Source organism: Perognathus longimembris, chromosome 3 (genome assembly GCF_023159225.1).
Source record: "Perognathus longimembris pacificus isolate PPM17 chromosome 3, ASM2315922v1, whole genome shotgun sequence".
In the NCBI taxonomy this organism is placed as follows: domain Eukaryota; kingdom Metazoa; phylum Chordata; class Mammalia; order Rodentia; family Heteromyidae; genus Perognathus; species Perognathus longimembris.
Window position 1 is genome coordinate 80,365,363 of NC_063163.1, and position 19,700 is coordinate 80,385,062.

At 53.7% G+C, this 19,700-nt stretch overlaps 1 protein-coding gene across 2 annotated transcripts; it reads left to right on the forward strand.

Annotated features, from left to right (window-relative positions):
* The first annotated feature begins 34 nt into the window (after window positions 1-34).
* On the forward strand, window positions 35-16,595 carry Mvk (mevalonate kinase). Of its 2 annotated transcripts, XM_048342795.1 has the most exons (12): window positions 35-53; window positions 1,052-1,130; window positions 1,508-1,599; window positions 2,400-2,547; window positions 4,959-5,100; window positions 6,562-6,717; window positions 7,675-7,778; window positions 8,204-8,249; window positions 12,954-13,044; window positions 13,182-13,298; window positions 15,077-15,230; window positions 15,939-16,595. In XM_048342795.1, exons 3-12 carry the CDS (start codon window positions 1,522-1,524, stop codon window positions 16,088-16,090), a joined length of 1,188 nt encoding a protein of 395 aa, XP_048198752.1. In that variant the 5' UTR covers window positions 35-53; window positions 1,052-1,130; window positions 1,508-1,521; the 3' UTR covers window positions 16,091-16,595. The 2 variants fall into 2 exon arrangements, with proteins under 2 accessions (XP_048198752.1, XP_048198751.1); XM_048342794.1 differs by lacking the exon at window positions 35-53 and having other exon boundaries at window positions 851-1,130.
* The last annotated feature ends 3,105 nt before the right edge of the window (window positions 16,596-19,700 follow it).

A 19,700-nucleotide genomic window follows, 5' to 3' on the forward strand; every position in this document is an offset into this window, starting at 1 on the left:
GGCGCTGAGAGAGCTCGGGCTTCGGCGCGGAGGGGCGTCTGCGGCCGCGACAGGTGAGAGACCTGGGAGGCGGGACGGACTGATGCGAGGCCCAAGACGCAGGACGACCCCGGGCCAAGCTCCCGGCCTCTCTGACTCAGTTTCCTCAGCCCTGAGCGACCTCAGATCTGACAGTTCCCGCAGAAGCCCGGGCCACTGTCCTGTCTTCCTGTCTTGTGGAGGTCCTTCACCTAATGCCTTGAAGGGGGGGGGGGGGGGGGCTGGGAGAGAGAGGGGGGACTGGGGTGAATCTTGCATTACTGATAAGAATGTAAAATACACACACACACACACACACTCCTCGCTAAGCCAGGAGCCGGTGCTTCACGCCTGTCATCCTAGCCACTCAGGAGGCTGAATTCCGAGGAACCAGGTTCGAAGCCATCCCGGGCAGAGAAGTCCCTGACATTCTTATTTCCAACTAACTACTAGAAAACTGGAAGTGGAGCTGTGGTACAAAGTGGTAGAGGCATGGCCTTCAACAACAACAACAACAACAACAAAGGTTAGGGATAGCACCCAGGCTCCGAGTTCAAGCCCCAGGACTCACACATACACAAAATAAAAAACAAGTAAGTCTCAGTCCCCGGGCTGGGAATGTGGCTTAGTGGTAGAGTGCTTGCCTAACATGCACGAAGCCCTGGGTTTGATTCCTCAGCGCCACATAAACAGAAAAAGCTGGAAGTGGTGCTGTGACTCAAGAGGTAGAGTGCTATCCATGAGCCAAAAGAAGACTGGGACAGTGCTCAGGCTCTGAGTCCAAGCCCCAGGACTGGCAAAAACAAAACAACAACAAAAAAAACCCAACTCACTCCTCTCCCCCCTACTCCAACACCCACCAAGCAAGCCACTTTGTAGGACTGTCTTGCAGAAACACTTAAGTGTGCAAAATGGGTGTTTAACAGATGTCTCCTCTGCCTTCTTTCTAATCACGACACATCAGAAACAGCCTCAGTATCCAGGAAATAGTTCTTACTGGTTCATGGTTTCGTGTAAATCTCTCCCTCCCCAGATTCCTCTTATCCTCATATACAAGGCCTTGATCTCACTACGCAAGGACTTCATTTTTGAGCTACACATCCAGCCTCCAGGTAAACTTCTGCCTCTAGTAGCAGTGGTTATAAAAGCAGAAACCAAGAATAGACCCCAAATTAACCAAGTGATTTACAGTGTGCAAGACGGTGCTGTTTCTCTTGCATTCATTTAACCTTCCTAACAATCCATGACCATAGGTTCCCTATAGTGTGTGGGGAAACAGAGGTCCATGGTCGTTTAGCTGGGGAATGGAAGACTCTGAACCCAGATCTTTCTCATTTATTCAGTTGGCTCTCATGCTGAGCACACTGCCGTTCTGGTATCTGGCAAATATGAGGCAATAGGAGCTTGAGCTGGGTTATTTCCTAGCATCTTCTCATGTTGGTGTTCACGTCTAGGGACCATGGTTCCTCATTCTGTTTTTCTCTTCCAGGGTTCCCAAGAGTCATGTTGTCAGAAGCTTTGCTGGTGTCTGCTCCAGGGAAAGTCATCCTTCACGGGGAACATGCTGTGGTGCACGGCAAGGTAAAAGACTACAGGACACTAACCTTGCAGGGAGATACGTCCTGCAGAGTAATCTCCCCAGCCAGCCAAGGAAAGGTGTTTTCCACCAGAGAAGAACTACTCTTGTCTCACTCACTGAGATAGCAAATGGATGAAAGCCTTACACATGGAAGAAAATCACCTAGGTGGAGGAAAAATGGGGTTTGCAGAATGAGAGCTGAGACATTTCATGTTTGCGTTATTACTTATTTTTGTGTCAGTACTAAGGCTTGAACTCAGGGCCTGGGCTCTTACCTCTGAGCTTTTTTGCTCAAGGCTAGCACACTTGCAGCTTTTTGCTGGATATATTTGGAGATAAGAGGCTCACAAACTTTTTGCCTGAGCTGGATTCAAACCTGAATCCTCAGATCTCAGCCTCCTGAGTAGCTAGGATTACACGCATGAACTGTAGGTGCTTGGCTTCATCAGTGTCTTAGAAGTTAAAATGATGCCAGCAAAGGAGCTTAAATATGCATTATCTTACTTAGCCCTTATACCCCAGAAGATATATCCTTTTCTCATCCTGTTTTACAGATAATCTGCAGAAGCTGTGGCTTAGGAGAGAACTGGTAACTTGGACCGAGCTCCCTGTACTTTGGTAGATCTAGGAATAAGTCCAAGTCTGTTCTGGCTAAAAGCTCATGCTTTCCCCACTTTACCTCAGCTGCCTTTCTTTATGTTCTTCCTTCAGATTTTGTCTTGACAATGATCTTGAGAGTCAGTGGCCTGAGTGGGAGCATTCTCCCTCACCCTCTGGCTGACTGCCTTCATCCTTTCTGCAGGTAGCACTGGCAGCTGCCTTGAACTTGAGAACATTCCTGCGGCTTCAACCCCAGAGCAATGGGAAAGTCAGCATCAACTTACCCAACATTGGTGTCAAATGGGCCTGGGACGTGTCCGAGCTTCAGTTAATGGACACAAGCTTTTTAGGTAAGTGCCAGGAAAAGAAAAGAGGTGCTGTAGGAGCCCTGAAGGAATGGAGGCCCAGGAGGGCAGCTGGGTTGTTTTGAGTGGTCTCAAGGGAGACAGAGAGTGGTCTCAAGGGTGGGTAGAGGAGGTTCTATCCTGACAATGGAATTTAGTATTGTGTTTTAATTTGAAATTATGAAACTGCGTTGTAGGCAGAGGGCCTGCTGTTAGGTATGAAAGTATCAGATGTGGCCAGGGGTCAGAGGCTCATGCCTGTAATCCTAGCTACTCAGGAGGCTGAGATCTGAGGATCATGGTTCAAAGCCAGCCTGGGAAGGAAAAAAATCTGTGAGATTTATTTCCAATAAACTACAAAAAAACTCCACAAAAGTGGAGCTGTGGCTCAAATGGTAAAGCGCTAGCCTTGAGCAAAAAAACCCTCAAGGTTAGCACCCAAGCCTTGAGTTCAAGACCCAAGACCAGCATACATACACAGAAAAGCATCAGATGTAAAAATAACAGCATGCATACATACTAATGTTTTCAGCCTGAGTAAATGCATAGGAAAAGTCTGGGCGCAAAGACATCAAACTTACCGTGGTAATTCATTCCGCTGGGTGTAGACAAAGAGCCTTACCCTCTTGAATGTTATTGCTTTTAGCAAGGAAAATAAACCCACTGGCATTTTATATAGTTAGAAATTATTAGCTGGGCACCGGTGGCTCATGTCTGTCATCCTAGCTACTCAGGAGGCTCTTCAAGCAGCCAAGGGGGAAAAAAGTCAGCAAGACTCATCTCCAATTAACCAACAAAAGCTAGCTGGAGGAGTGGCACAAATGGTAGAGTGCCATTTGGACTATTTTCTGTAAATAAAGTGGTTGAGCTAGGATGACCCCTTGCTCCTTTAAGATATGCAAGTGGATTTTCTTCCCTGTGGCAGGGCTGTCTGTCCATGTCTGGAGTTCGGGCCTCTGGCATACTACCGCTGGCATAGAAGAGCAGGCTGGCACTCTTCAGGCAGCTTCATCTCGACTACCCAGAGCTGGGGTGAGGGTGGGGTCTTCAATTTGCTGCACCCCCCCACCCCCACCCTCCGTCTAGGTCTGGGGCAAGTGTGAGCCTTCTAGAGAACATTTGAATGTCACCTGAGCCTCAGATGCGTGCCTCTGGCTCCCTGTGACAAACCACAGCCACTTCCACCAGAGATGGAGCAGAGGCAGAAGTCTGTAGGCTGGGCAGATAGCCCAGGGGTGGAACTCTGGCTTTCATTCCCAGTATTGGGATTCAAAACATGTTCGTTTCATGTATTTATTTTTTGTTTATGTGGTACCAAGGAATCGAACCTAGGGCCTCATGTATGCTAGGCAAGCACTCTACCACATTCCCAACCCAAAAGCCTTCATTTTAGAGTGACTATTTTCAACCTGTCACGCCTTGGGATCTGGCAAGGGCTTTATTGTTGTCTTTAGGGGTTCCAGGAACAGCGGTGGCTCAGCCAACTTGAATATAAGTTACCTCTCAACACCCATTTGCGAACATACAGTAAGCACCCTACTATTTCCCAAGGCAGCCACACCCAGCTCCACTTGTCAGTGTCTGATGAACACTCAGGGAGTGAGCTGTAAAGGGAAGCCAGGCCTACTTGCTCAGCCTCCTCCAGGCCCTAGAGGAAAGAGGCCCAGGCCCTGACTTGTCACTGGGAAAACCTGCTGCCTGGCCTTCTCTCCTGTAGTATTCCTCTCCCACGTGGTATTTCATCTCTCCTGCTTCCATTTGTTTGCTTCTTTGTGTCTTTAGCTAGCAATATTTCCAATTGAACCCAGGGTTCCATGCATACTAACCAGGCAAGTGCTCTACCATTAGAGCTACACCCCCAGCCCTTTGTTTTTGATTATGTTTTGCTGACCAAATTCCATGACTTCATAATCCTCCTGCCTCCACCTGCCTGGGTAGCTGTGATTAGAAGCTGGGCGCTGCAGTGAAAGGCCTTCACCACCACACCTGGCTTGGTTCACTGTCTGGTTTTGTACCTTGGAAGGGGAAATCAGATCTTGGAGTAACTGAGCTGGCATGGAGGGTGAGAGGGTTTAAATAACAATTAATTGTGCCCTTACCATGACCAGTAGCCATGCCACTTAGTTTTATCTTCCCGGCAGCTCCATAAAGAAGTGCTGTTGTTACTGTTGAGCCAAGGAGGGCTCAACAGAGCGGGTGGGCCACAGGCCCAGGCCATGTGAGTAGCGAGTGGCACAAGCCCGAGTGTGCTCGCTGCCTCAGTTCATCCTGACTGCATGGACTTTGCCAAGGGGCTTGGCTCAGAGGTTCATGTCCATCTGTGCTGTAAGCCCAGGTACTGCTTCTTCCTCTGTCTTCCGTGTTTGATGCCTGAGGTCCTCTCACCTCCCCTGTGTGCTTGTTTGCCTGTGTGACAGATCAAGGTGACTTTATAGCACCCTCGCCAGAGCACGTGGAGAAGCTAAAGGAGGCGGTGGGCTTCTCTGATGACTGCGCCACCACCCAGCTGGCTGTGCTGGCCTTCCTGTACTTATACCTGGCCATCTGCCGGAAGCAGAGGTGCGTGCCTGGTCTGCAGGAGCAGAGGAAGGGGTTCCCCGTCATTGCTGCTGGGGCCCCCTAAGTTCTCGAGTTTCATCACCATGTGCCAAGAAGCCTAGGAAAGAAGACCCTGAAGGCTGTTCAGCCAGGGAGCCAGAATTGCTGGGTGTCAGCTGGGACTGACAGCCAAACGCCACACCTACTCTGCTTGCTTCAGTTCAGTGGCGCCAAAGCCACATTCCATCATCCTTAGAGCCCTGGGTGACTGCTCCCGGGCGTGGCTGTCATATCCTGCACCTCACTCCTCTGTATCTCACTCCAGGAGCTCTAAAGAGAGAGAGAGAGAGAATCTTCCCATCTGCCTGGGCACCGGTGGCTCAGACCTGTCATCCCAGCTACTCAGGAGGCTGAGCTCTGAGGAGCACAGTTTAAAGCCAGCCCAGGCAGAAAATTCTGACCTCCAATTAACCAGGCCCCCAAAAAGCTTCACTGGAGATGAGGCTCAAATTGCAAGTGATAGCATGAGGCTCTGAGTTTAAGCTCTGGTATGGAGAAAAAAAAATCATCTGGGTGGGACAGGAGTTACGGTGTGTGTGTGTGTGTGTGTGTGTGTGTGTGTGTGTGTGTGTGTGTGTGTGTGCACGCATGCCAGTCCCAGGGCTTGAACTCAGGACCTAGGCACTTTCCCTGAGAAATTTTTTTGCTCATAGTTGGTGCTCTATCACTTGAGCCAGAGCTCTACTTCTGGCTTTTTGGTGGATATTGGCTGTGATCCTCAGATCTCAGCCTCCTGAGTAGCTAGAATTATAGACATGAGCCACTGGCACCTGGAGTCTATGTGCATTTTGAAAAGGCGCATTCAGGATTGTAATTTTAAGAACATGGCAATATTTGGAAAAATAGGACAGACCTTATTTCAAGTGACCTACCTGAAGTTTGATAGTGGGCTCACTTATTGAACTTCCTGTGATGAGTTGGCACACACTGGGAGCCCGATGGGGGAGGCCGCCTCTGGGCACACATACCAGGTGAAAGCCACCGGAAGAGGACCTGCTAGGGCAGCCAGGAATGACCTTTCTGTGGACGGTCTAGAGAAGCACCTTTGTGGAAGTGGTGTTTGACACAGGTCCTGCAAGATAGGTAGAGGGTTGTCTGGGAGCGGTTCAAGATCATCCAGGCCAAGGGGCAGCCAGTGGTAGGAAGAATGTGGGGCAGCGGGCCAGATGTTAGAAGAGAGGTCGCTTGTCCGCCCAGGATGCACTAGGGCTGTCAGTGGAGGGATTTCAGGGGTCCAGTGTCCAGTTCTCATGGTCTGAGTGACCGTGAGTTTCTACCATCCTAAAGGCATGGCTTTGGAGCTCACAGAACTGTGACAGACCTTCAGAGCAGCTGCCCCTGTCTGCCGTGGCCCATTCCTGGCTTCCACGCCCACACCTCCCTGGCTTTGGAGAGTCATGTTCACGCCGTGCTGTGTTTCAGGGTCCTGCCAAGCCTGGACATCACGGTGTGGTCAGAGTTGCCCACTGGGGCAGGTTTGGGCTCCAGTGCCGCCTACTCGGTATGTTTGGCAGCCTCCCTTCTGACCACGTGTGAGGAGATCTCGAACCCACCGAGGAACGGCGAGGGAGTCGGCAGGTAATCACTGTCCTTCCTGGGCACGAGAATTCTCTTGCTTGGGACCTTGCTACCCCTGTGACATGAGAGGTGTCCCGGCAGCCACAAGGAAGCCTAGGCTGAGAAACATCATGGTTGGTTCAGGCTGCACAGCTAGTGATGACCATGTGGGATTTGAACCCAGAACCATGCTCTTTCTTTACTTCTTTGCTACACTCTTCTCACTCCCCACCTTGGCTGTCTGGGTTCAAGGGCACACTTGTAGTCAGAAGAACTCTGGATTTAGAGTCTGGATTTAGAGTCTGGATTTAGAAGCAGCAGGTGAGATGGACTGGCCGTTGCCCTCTGTGGCCCCCTGCATTGTCATGCGCTTGCTCAAGGGGCCTGTGAGGTTGTGTCAGACATTAAAGAAACAGTGTTGCTGGGCGCTGGTGGCTCAGCCTGTAATCCTAGCGACTCTGGAGGCGGAGATCTGAGGATCCCGGCTCAGAGCCAGCCTAGGGCAGGATAATCCATGTGACTCTCATCTCCAATTAACCACCTGGAAACCAGAAGTGGTGTTATGGCTCAAAGTGGTAGAGCTCTAGCTTGGAGTAGAAGAGCTCAGGGACAGCGCCCAAGCCCTGAGTTCAAGCCCCACACTCCACAACAACAAAACAAAGAGTGTCATGTTCTCTGCCTGTGCTTGCTTTCCCTCCTCTGCCATGGAGCCATGTCTGTCACATCCGGCCATGCCCTTCCTCCTGTGTAAGTTGGGAACATGGTTGAACGAAGACTGTAAAAACCCCACGCTGCATTGGTTCCCTCCTGGAGCACAGGCAGCCAGAGGCCATTGCTGGAGTCTGCTGTGTGGCTGCCGTCGATCTGGGCAGAAAGCAGCTCTTCAGCCTCGATTGTTCTTGCTGAGGTTGTGGCCTGTGCCCTTTGGCCTCTGTCTTCCACTCAGCACCACACTAACGCCGCATTTCCTGTCTCCAGGTGGGGCGAGGCGGACCTGGAGCTCATTAACAAGTGGGCTTTTCAGGGGGAGAGAGTGATCCATGGGAACCCCTCTGGGGTGGACAACACAGTCAGCACGTGGGGTAGGGCCCATCTTCTCATTTGCCTGCTTTTCCCAAGTCTTACTTCATATGTGCATGGCCCTGTGAGCTTGGAACAAGCATTTTCCTGGCTAGGGAGAGGAAGAGAGATGGAGGCTCTGCCTTGGCCACTGTGACTCCTTCCGGCGGTGGGGGTGGGGTTCTGGGCTCACAGCTGGGGACTCCTGGGGAGCCTCTGGTGGAATGCAGCCGGGTTACGCAGAAGGTGGGAGAGGACCCAGAAGCCCAGGCCTGGCCACGCCTGGTGTAACCCAAGGGCCTTGACGCCTTTCTGGGCATCTTGCAGGCGAGGCTGGGAAGGACACTGCAGTGGTCCGTCCTGTTCTGACTCCAGAACAAATCCCGCATCTCTCCCCAGAGGCCTACACTGCCTCCCACCAGCTCTGACCACTTGCTGTTCCCCCTAGGAGGAGCCCTGCACTACCAGCAAGGGAAGATGGCAGCCTTACAGAGGTAATCCCGGCATTGTCCTTGCTTCTGCGGCCATCTCCGAGTCGCACCTGTGGCCAGCAATTCTGCCCCACGCATCTCCCCTCCCAACTGAGGCTGCTCTTCTTCCTTCCACCCCTTCTTCTCAGAGATTAGAGGGGAAAGTTGTGCTTGCTGCCCCTCACAGCAGATAGGCAGCCGCTCGTGTTTCTCTTAATTAGGAAACACGAGCTGCTGTCTTCCTCTGTCCCTAATGATGCATCTTAAGCCCTAGAAATGCCTAGATGCCTCTTGGATGTTTCTAAGAGCCCCTGGTGGGGGTAGGCCAGAGGGAGGGACAGATAGGCCACTGGGCCATCACAGGAATGAGGGGGTACAAGGCCCATAGTGGAGGAGGCAGAGGGGACATTTGGCAACCGTCCGCCTGCTGATATGTCTCTCTGTCCTTCCACGGGGAGTCGCTGGAATGACACACATACATCTTGACTTTCAGCACTCTCTGTTCCCTTTCCACCACCGTGGAAAGGTCAGGCATGGAATTAAATCTATGGGGCGCTGGGGACCAGGGTGCCCCATCTGCCTGGGGTCCCTCAGTGTCTGGAAGATGCCTTCATTGCCCACAGTGGTCCTCCTGGATAGGCAGCAGGTCCTGCACCATGGCCCTCACCCACTGGCTTAAATCTATGGATTGCCACAGTTTTGTGATACCTCACCCCTACTCACCACTGCTTGCAGCTATGTGACTTCTTGTCACAACTGTGGACTTCCAGAAGCTAGGCCTGCCCTCCTGGGGCTCTGTATCTGAGCCCCCACCTATTGACATTCTGTTGACATTTGAGTTCAGATCATTCTTTGTGGGGAGGCAGGTAACTCCCTGGCATCTCACTACTCACTAGGTGCTAGCAGTAGCCCTCGGTTGTGATGACCAAAAATGTCCCCTGGGCTGGGGATATAGCCTAGTGGCAAGAGTGCCTGCCTCGGATACACGAGGCCCTAGGTTCGATTCCCCAGCACCACATATACAGAAAACGGCCAGAAGCGGCGCTGTGGCTCAAGTGGCAGAGTGCTAGCCTTGAGCGGGAAGAAGCCAGGGACAGTGCTCAGGCCCTGAGTCCAAGGCCCAGGACTGGCAAAAAAAAAAAAAAAAGAAAAAAAAATGTCCCCTGAAACTGAGCACCATGAATCAAGTCTCCTAGAAGTTAGAAATCAGGGGAATAAAAGTTTGAGGCCAGCCAGCCCTGGTATAAAATTCAGGAGACTCAAGCCAGGCACCGGTGGCTCACACCTGTAATCCTAGCTACTCAGGAGGCTGAGATCTGAGGATTGTGGTTCAAAGCCAGCCCCAGCATGGAAGTCTGTGACACAGACTCTTACCTCCATTAACCAGCAGAAAACCAGAAGTGGCACTGTGGATCAAGTGGTGGAGCACTGGCCTTCAGCTGAAGAGCTCAGGGACAGTGCCCAGGCCCAGAGTTCAAGCCTGATGGGAGGTGGGGAGGGGAAGGGTGGGTGGGAAATGAGACTCACTCAGTGGCTGGGTATAGTAGTGAACACCTGCCATCCCAGCCCTGGAGGAAACACAAGTGCCCAACCTCAAAAATAACCAAAGCCAAATGGAAGTGTCTCAATAGCATGTCTCCGCCTAGCAAGCATGAGGCCCTGAGTTCAATCCTCAGAACTGTGTGTGTGTGTGTGTGTGTGTGTGTATGAATAATCTGACATTGCCTTGTATCCGTCCCTGTGGGGGCAGCCAACTTTGATGCCAACCTCTGTTCTACCCAGGAAGGAAGTAGAGCATTTAGGAGCAGGGAGCACTCCCGCTGGCCTCCTGCCCTGAGACGAGCAGGGGCAGGGAGTGCAGAGGGCTCAGAGGGGCTGCACCTGGCCTGTTGGCGGTGGTGGAGCTATGGAGATCATAGAGCAGGCGGGCAGGACTCTGGAGACAGGGAGGATGGCAGCGAGGGTGTCACGTGTCTACCTGCACTTGTGAGCTGCCCTGAATTGCTTTCCTCCAGGATCTCAGATGCAGCTCTGAGCCTGGACCGAGTCCTGCAGGTGCAGGCCAGCTCTAGGTGGGCAGACTGTGGGACAGGAGGTGGTGGGAGGAGGGGCCATGGTGGTCTGTAGGGCCTGGGGGCCTGAGTTTGAGGCCAGCCCAGCTGCTTGCTGTCTGGGGGTCCTTGAGCAACTCACTCCTCCATCTTCCTTTAATAGATAAAGTATGCACACGTGTGTCCATATTCCTTTTTCTTTTCTTTTTGTAAGCGCCAGTCTTGGGGCTTGAACCCAGGGCCTGGACTCTGTCTCTGAGGTTTTTGTGCCCAAAGCTAATGCTTTACGACTTTGACCCATAGTTCCACTTCTGGCTTTTTAGTGGTTCATTGGAGATAAGAGTCTCACAGACTTTCCTGCCCAGGCTGGCTTCAAGCCACGGTCCTCACATCTCAGCCTCCTAAGTAGCTAGGTTTACAGGTGTGAGCCACGAGAAGCCAGCTTTATATTTCTTCTTCTTGTGGTACTGGGTATGGAACCCAGTACCTGGCCTGTACTAGGCAAGTACTCTACCACTGAGCCACAAATACTAGCCCTCCCCAAAAATTACTGCATACCTATTTTGTGGCACCTCAGTAATATTATGTGGGAACACAAGTTTTGGAGCTGGGCATACATGGCTTACACCTGTCATCCCAGCTGCTCAAAAGGCTGAGATCAGAGGATTGTGGTTTGAAGCCAGCCTGGGCAGGAAAGTCCATGAGACCCATCTCCAATTACACACACACACACACACACACACACACACACACACACACACACACACACACACACACACACACACAGAAGTAGAGCTGTGGTTTAAGTGGTAGAATGCCAGCCTTGAGCCAAAAAACTCAGGGCAGTGCCCAGGTCCTGAGTTCAAGCCCCAGGACCAACACAAAAAAAATTTTCTGCCTTCATGGTGCTCATTTCTGTGGGGCAGACAGCCAACAACTAAGGCTACACTAGAAGAACTTGCAAGAAATAAAGCAGAGTAAGGGGCTGGAAAGTGAGGGAGAGAGCTGGTCTAATGCAGTCTTCGGATTCTGATGAGGTAATTAGCGCAAAGTCCAGAACGAACTATGGGTTGTGCAGCTGTGGAGACGGGGCAGAGAATACAAAATGCCAGTGCAAAGGTCTGTGGCATGAGCAGGCCTGGTGTGCAACCACAGCAGGTAGGAAGCCTGGGTGATGGTGTGCACTTTGTCCCCAGGGAGGGAGGAGGTGAGCTGACATTGGGGTGGCTGGTCCCAGACGAGAAGCACTTCTAGGATAGAGCCCCCCCCCCCCACCATGGTAGCCAGCCCCTGGATGCTGTGGGCCCTAGGCTGCATGGGGCTGGCTGCAGGCCCATTAGCCGGAATGAGTCTGGCAAAGATGAGACAAAGCACAAGCTTTGAGGTGGGAACAGAGGGGGGCGACCTTTGCTACAGGGCACCACAGTGAGCAGATGGTGGCTTTCTGGGAGGCTGGACTCTGCCTTAATCCCACCGATGGCTTAAAGAGGAGCCCTGTCCCTTGCTACTACACCCCCCCCCCCGAAAACTACACATGGCGCTTCTCCATAAAAAAGCACATTGTTTGTGAAGGAGATGGAGACGAGGCCTCCCAGAATGCTGCCCCAAAGGCTTGTCTTTAAAAAGGAGGAGAAGGAGAAAAGCCAAATAGAATGTTCATCTTTTGTAAAGTAGGAAAGGAGAGAGAGAGAGTGAGCACGAGCGAGCGAGTGCATGGGTCTCCAAGGCTGAGAATCGATATTAATTTCATGGGCTTATGGGCGGTGAGATAAAGCAGATTTCTGGCGGCCTTTTCCAGCCCTGTTGCACTTTGCAATCTTGCACTGTGAAGAGCTCGAGAATGAAGGTGTCGGGAGGTCTCCGCGCCTCCAGCTGTTTGGGGGCCAGAGCCCATGCAGCATCTCTACCCTCTGGAAGGCAGGGTGCAGGGCAGAAAGGGGGTGGCTTGCATCTCCAGAGCCGGCTCCGCGTGAGGACGGTTGGAATGGTGGCTTTGGGAAGGGCTGAGGCAGGCTGGAGGGGGCAGGTTGCTGAGCGGCCACTGGCCTGGGTTGATGCTAGGGCACTAGTGGACACCATGCAGGGACCAGGACAGGCTCGGGACCCCAAAGGTTCCCCTAGGAGAAATCCTGAAAAAGTTTCTCCATTCAGAGCATTGCAGAGTTGGGATTTTGTTGTTTTCTGATTAAGGATGCTTAGCACGTCGTGTCTGTGCAAATAGTGATTCCCAACTCTGATCAACTCTTACGATCTGCTCCCCCAGCGTCTCAGACCCGGGGTGCCATGGTGTGCCTGCACTAGTGGCTGGGCTCTCAGCGCCAGCTGCCACGTGGCCTGTATCCCGCCATCCCCGGGATCTGCACACACCATTACCACTCTGCCTGCCAGGACTGATTTTGTCGAGGGGATAGTTCTGACAAATTTCCTTAGTTTTCAGCTTGTACATCACAGTGGAGAAAGCCTTCCAGAACCTTCTCCCCTTTCTGTTCTTGGCCCCTGGGTGCCAGGCTGAGATGGTTTCCCTTATGTGTGTCTAGTTGCATATGAATGAATGAATGAATGAATGAATGGACTGTTATGTCCCCCAATCTGATGCCATCTCCTGGGGTCTCTGCCAGGGTGGGTGGAGCCTCAGGTCATCCCCAGGTCTGACCTCGCTCCTCCTCTCTCCCTGTAGGCTCCCCATTCTCCAGATCCTGCTGACCAACACCAAAGTTCCACGCAGCACCAAGGCCCTCGTGGCTGGCGTCAGGAACAGGATGATGAAGGTGCTCTCTGTTGTGGGTGGGTGTGGGTGTGGGGTACACCTTGCTTTCCCACACCACTGGGGCAGCTGCCCAGGGTCTGCTTGCCCAGGGGCCCTAGGCCTCACAAGCCTGCCCTGCCTGCCTTCCTTCCCATGCAGTTCCCCAAGATTGTGGGCCCCCTCCTGGCCTCCATAGAGGCCATCTCCCTAGAGTGTGAGCGCGTGCTTGGAGAGATGGCCGCAGCCCCAGCCCCAGAGCAGTACCTCGTGCTGGAGGTAAGGTGTCTGCCAAGCCTCCCAGGGACCCATGTGGACAGGACAGGCCATGCCTTGGGCTGGCACACTGAGTCCCCTAGCCTGGGGTGGAGGGTGGGGACCCCTCTCATGAACAGGAGTGGTGACTCCATCAACCCTTCCAGGAGATTGACATGGGTGGGCCCCGCCCACCTGGGAAGTGGGCCCTCCATGCAGAGACCCAGAGAGGCACTGGCTTCCTCCCAGGTTACCCAGCCAGACAGCACCTGGGCCAGGGGCCGACTGCCCCAGCCGTTCATTCCTTCACTCAGCAGATCTTTCCTGAGCACCTACTGTGTGCCAGGTGGATGCAGGGCCTGGGTCCCTCTGCCTATGACTCCCTGGCTCTCCATTCCTTGCCTGTGGAATGCATAACCTGGTCCCCCGCCCTCTCCTCCTCTCCCTGGGGCAGGAAATTAATAATGATAGCGAGCTGCCTGCACACCCCCGTGGAGCCCCAGAGAATGCCGGGGAGACGGTGCCGTTGATTATACAGCCTGGATATTTTTGGTGGTGGCAGCCACAGAAATGTACAGCTCCGCTCTTGGACAGCTTTGCACTCCAAACCAGTGAGCTGTTCACCCGTGTCACAACCTGTCATCTGATCCTTGACAGATCTGGGATCAGAATGTGACAGGTGTCTGGAACCTGCCTCGGCAGCGTGACACCTGGCGCAGAGAGCGGCTCCCCGGAAGCTCCTCACCCCGGCTGCCTGCCAGGCTGAGGAAAGGCACCCAGAGCTGCCACCAGGCCATCACGCCTGTCTGCTCATTTGTCACAAGTGCCAGGGGCCTGGGTGGGCTCGCCAACCCGCCTGGTGGGTGCCAGGCAGAAACACGAGGTGGGGCTCAGCAGAGAAACAGCTGTGAGTGGCAGCGCTGCGCCTGCGCAGACATCTGTGCCCCGGAGCGGAGCCCCACGGGCCCCGTGCTTCCAGCTCTGCTGAGTCCCCGAAGAGGTGGGCGGTGGCAGCCAGGGAGCCTGCACTGGGGGCCTGGCCAGGCGCTCGGTGCCCAGTGGCATCTTGTATTTGGTGAGCGAAAAGTACAAGGTGGATCCTAGGGGAAACAGAAATTTTATTACACATAATGGAAGAAACCTTGACAAGTATTTAGCTATTACCCACTCACAATCTTGCTAGAGGCATGACCTCATCCTTACTCTGAAAAGCAGCCGTTCCTCCCCCCCCCCCACCCTTCCCAGCAGCTGTAAGGTAGCATACTCCTTGAGGCTTTTTCTCTAGCAAGTGACAGAAATCCATCCTCGCTAGGCTTTAGCAGAAAAGGAATTTACTGTCTCCTGAGGAGACCAGAGGTAATGGCTTCAGGAAGAGCTTGATCCAGCTATTGGAGTAATGTGGATGGCAATCTCTGATCCTGTAGAGAGAATCGTGGTGGATGAGCTTAGCAACCTGTATCCGAACTTAACTAGTTTTATCAGTTTCCATTGAAAGAGGCAGAGAAAAAGCCAGTTAGGGCCTGGCTGGTCAGTATGGGTCCTGTGCCCATCCCCGCTGACTAGCCAGCCACAATGGCCAGCAGAGGCTCCTTGGCTGGGGACAGGGTAAGTAGTGGCTGCGGTGGCAGGAAGGTGAAGTCAGCCCCATCCCAGCCCCCCCAGGAAGAGTAGGGGCAATGTCACTTCAAGGAATGAACTGTCCCCCGTCAGTGCCTGCCAGATGGGTAAAGCGGACATACAGGGGATTGATGGGGACCTTGGTCCCAGGCAGACCAAGTGGGAACAGATGGCACCTTCTGCAGGAGCTCATCGACATGAACCAGCATCACCTGAACGCCCTTGGCGTGGGCCACGCCTCCCTGGACCAGCTCTGCCAGGCGACAGCGGCACAGGGGCTGCACAGCAAGCTCACGGGAGCAGGTGGTGGCGGCTGTGGCATCACTCTCTTGCGGCCAGGTACCCTGGGACTTGGGCCGGTACCCAGCCTGGGCTTTGAAAGGGGGGGGGGGGTCTATCTGGAGAATTCCCTGGTATGGGAGGGAGGAAGCCAGCAAGCAAGTCTCACCAGTGCTGTGTGGGCTTGGGGTGAGTTATTAGCCTTTCTGTGTTCCTCTTTGGTAAAAAAAAAAAAAAAAAAAAAAAAAAAAAACAAGCTTGCGAGACCGTTGTCTAGCCAGGCGCTGGAGGGTTACATCTGGAATCCTGGCTACTCAGGAGGCTGAGATCTGAGGATCATAGTTCAAAGCCAGCCTGGGCAGGAAACTCCTTGAGACTCTTATCTCCAATGAACCCTCAGAAAACTGGAAGTGGTGCTGTGGCTCAAAGTGGTAGAGTGCTAGCCTTGAGCACAAAATCTTAGGGACAGTGTCCAGGCCCTGAATTCAAGTCCCACGATGGACAAAAAAAAAAAAAAAAAAAAAGATTGCTGTCTACATTCAAGGAGAAAAGTGGGTTTGCATTTAGAGATCTGTCATGGTAGCTGTCCCTAGTACCATCCATGCAGCCTCAGCCCTGATGTCAGGCAATGAGATGAGCCCCACTGGGGAGGTGCAGGCTGGTGGGGCTGCAGCCAGACCCCCATGGAAGGAAGGCCTGGGCCCTGGGTCCTCTCTCCAAGGGGCATGAGCCGACGGGCACAGGATGATGGTCTCCCTCACCCCCCAGGTGTGGAGCAGGCCTCGGTGGACGCCACCAAGCAGGCCCTGACTGGCTTCGGCTTCGACTGCTGGGAGACCAGCCTTGGTGCCTCGGGGGTCTCCATCCACTCGGCCGCCTCCCTGGACACCCGGGTCCCACAAGCCCTGCGAGGACTCTGACACAGGCCTGGGGCGGCAACCCCACCATGAAGCCTCTTAGGGGATTTTTCTGGGGCTGGAGTTGGCCAGTGGCTGCCAGCTCTGCCCTTGGCAGGCCTCCTGCCTTCTGGGAAGTACATCAGCGCCCTGCCGGGCAGCAGGGCCTAGTAGAGGCCCTGACACTTCAGGACTCCCTCGAGCACTCAGGGATCTACTACCCAGGCCTGGCCTTCCCCTGCAAGCCCCCCGGCCCTGGAGCTGTGGGCCTGCTTTCAGGAGCTGGCTCTCTACTGTCTCCTTGCCTCTTGGGACTGGGGTCTTCCCAGCCATAGAGGGCCGACTTTGTCTCCCTCCCTCCCATCCCACCACAGGTGGCCTGCTCTCTTGGATAGTAAGCTGGGCTCAAGGGCTGTGCTGGGCCGAAGGTTGGCTGAGTGAAGGCTGGGTGGACCTGCCATCTTCTCGGGTGTAATTGAGGGTTTGGCAGGCAAGATGGTGGCAGAGAATAAAAGGAAGTGCACATGTCCATCTGCTGCCCTTACTGTCCTGTCTTCTGTGCAGTTCTTTGGCACTGAAGGGAGTGCGGGGCCTCAGGGGCCCTTTTTGTGTCTTGGTTTGGGGTGAGGCTTCCCAGCACCACTCCTGAGCTTCTGACCTGTGGGAAGCCAGGAATGAAAGTGGGGCTGGGCTGGGCCTGGGCTGAGCCTGAAGGTTTGGTTCTGGTAGCTCAGTGAGCTTCTGCCCTTGGCCACTAGGGGGCAGCTGGCATCTTTCCCAGCATCCTCCTGAGCAGGGCTGAGCTCCACTGCCTGGGGTAACAGCAGGACCCCTGACCCAGCTTCAGTGGTGGGGGACCCTGCTCCTCCCTATGTCAGGACACAAAGGACATATAACACGACACCCAGCATTTTAGTGTACTAAGTGCTAGACTCCCTTTTTTTTTTTTTTTTCTGGTCCTGGGGCTTGAACTCAGGGCCTGGGCTTTGTCTCTGAGCTTTTGCTCAAGGCTAGTGCTCTACCACTTGAGCCACAGCACCACCTCCGGTTTTCTAGTGGTTAATTGGAGATAAGAGTCTCATGGAGTTTCCTGCCCAGGCTGGCTTTGAATCACGATCCTCATATCTCAGCCTCTCGAGTAGCTGGGATGACAGGCATGAGCTACCAGGGCTTGGCTGGACTCACTTTTAATCTGTACATACTGTTGGCATGTAATTGTTAATCTCACCTCCATTGTACAGATCGGAGCTCATTGAGGCTGAGTGACTTGTGCAAGGCCACACAGCTAATACAGAGCCTGCCCAGCCTCGGTGTTGCCTCTGGGATTGGATACAATTGGTCAGGGGAGGAGGGCCCAAGCCTGGATAGTTGCTGGAGCTGAGAGAGTATCCTGATTGGTGATGGTGATGATTGACAGCTGGTTCCTAGCCTATGGGAGGTGGGAGTTTTGGATCTTCCCCAGGCTCCTTGATGTCCACTGCAGTTACAGCACTGGATAGGAGGACAGTTTCCAGAGGCCAAGACACCTCCTACATCCACTGCCCCTGGGGACAGGGTGTCAGTTTTGAGCAGAGGCTTTCCTGATACACTGGCTCCAGAGAGCAGCCTTGTCACCGCCAGGGGCCACCGCTCCTGGCCACCTGTCTCTGATATGACATTTGCAGCTGCTACCCCTTCTCATTGCCCACTGCAGTGGTCAGTTGCAGGTCAGGCTAAAAAACACCCTGGGAGGGCAGTCCTTGCCCAGGATGCTCTGCTGACTCTAGTCTTGGTGGGGCTCCATCACCGGGTAGCTCCATAAAGCTCCCCGAGAGTTCTTCTATGTTGCCAGAGCTGAGGAGACGAAGCTAGGGGACCCCAAGGTGGCCTTTGCATGCCAGGACTGTGGGTTTCACAGGTTCCACTTCTGCTCTGCCACCCCCTGACTGACCCCCATGGTCTTGGGCAAGTCCATTCACCTTTGAGACTGGGCTCATCTAGAAAATGAGGAAAATACCCCCTTTTATTGATGCCTTATGACAATAGAATGTAAGAATATATGCAAAGCCTCAATGCTGTGTCTAGCATGCAGTAAGTGCTTAATAAATGCTCACCCCTGTAACTTGTGCCGAAAGACAAGAATGTGTCTCTCTGCTCAGAAATGGTAGTATAGTGCACAGCGCTGGTGCAAAGTGCCAGGCTTGCCCCCCGCCGAGGTGGGCCCCTCCAGTTTTCTGTTGGAGAAACACCACCAGTGCCAGCTGGCTTGGCTTCTTCCTGGCTTTTCTCCCCAGAGCCGGCACACAGCCCTGTGCCCTCTCTGCCAGCCAGAGGACAGCCCTGAGTCCCCAGGGGCAGCCTCTCCTATCCGCAGCATGGTGGCTCCCACAGTCACCGTGGCCTCAAGTTCACATGTGTGACCCTGGCTCAGCTGGGGGAGGTGTCCCTTTCAGGAGATGGGCCACAAATACGGGGTGGCCGCAGTCAGTGGTTGCAGCATCCGTACCCTGTTCTTCTTCAGCACCCCAGGATGCTGCCTTCTGCCCTCAGCCTCAGAGAGGAAAGTCGGCCATTTATAACGGGATGTCCACCCTGGACACCGCCACAGGATTCACGTTCTGCACTGGGGGAAACTGAGGCAGGCACAGGACTAGGACTTGCCCTGTCCATGACCACATAGCCCCAGCTTCCTGAACACTGTGGGCCTGGCATTGAGTTAGGGCAGTCCTTAGCTAGGAGGAAAGGCAAGGGTTCGCTCCCATGGCCTTGGTGGTTTGCCAGGCACCACACCCCCCACAGTGCCCCTCAGTTGAGCTCCCACAAAGCCAGCTCCAAGGAGGCCAAAGACTTGGGTGGCAGTAGTACCAGGCCGGGAGAGAAGTAGGTAGGAGGGCAGGGCCAGAGCAGGCCTTCCCATTGTCCTACCTGCCTCGGTTATCTGAGGAGAGTGCCCTGCAGGGATTGCTGTGTGAGGTGGGGATGTAGCTTTGCCCTCCCTGGGCCTTGGGCTCCTCACTTGTTTTTGAAGATATTTCTAGCCTAGGGATGATGGCTCTGAGGAGCTCTCCCCTGCACAGGGTCCCACACTCCAGTCTCGTGTGTGTGTGTGTGTGTGTGTGTGTGTGTGTGTGTGTGTGTGCAAGCCTTTCTTTGCACTTTGTTGGTGGGCTAAGGAAGAGTCTCACATATGTTAGAGCAGCCATCTCTCCGCCCAGCCCCACTCTTGCCTCTATCTTAGTTTTTCACGAGATTTCAGAAACCTGCATGCTTTGATCAAATTGCGTGTTTAAATACTGTTCAACAATACAGAAAATCCAATTTCAGAGAAAATGGCCCAGTCAAGCCAGGATGCAAACTGAAACTGTCCCCAGGGTGGGGCGAAGGCCGGCTGTGGGGTGGATAAGATGGGGTGCCCTGTGAGAAAAGCCCCCCCCCCCGCCAGAACCGGCAGGCAGGGTGGCGCGGCGGGGACGCCAGCGGTCTGGTGCAAAGCTTGTCCCCAAGAGGCACAGATGGTATTTTTTCCCCTTTTATCAGCGTCAGCATTGGTTTCTTTCTGCTCTGATGAATAGATTCTAAAGAGGCAGTGACATTATTTGAGATAACAGAGAGAGCAGAAAAAGGGTCAACCAGGGAGAGAAAATGGCAGAGCCAG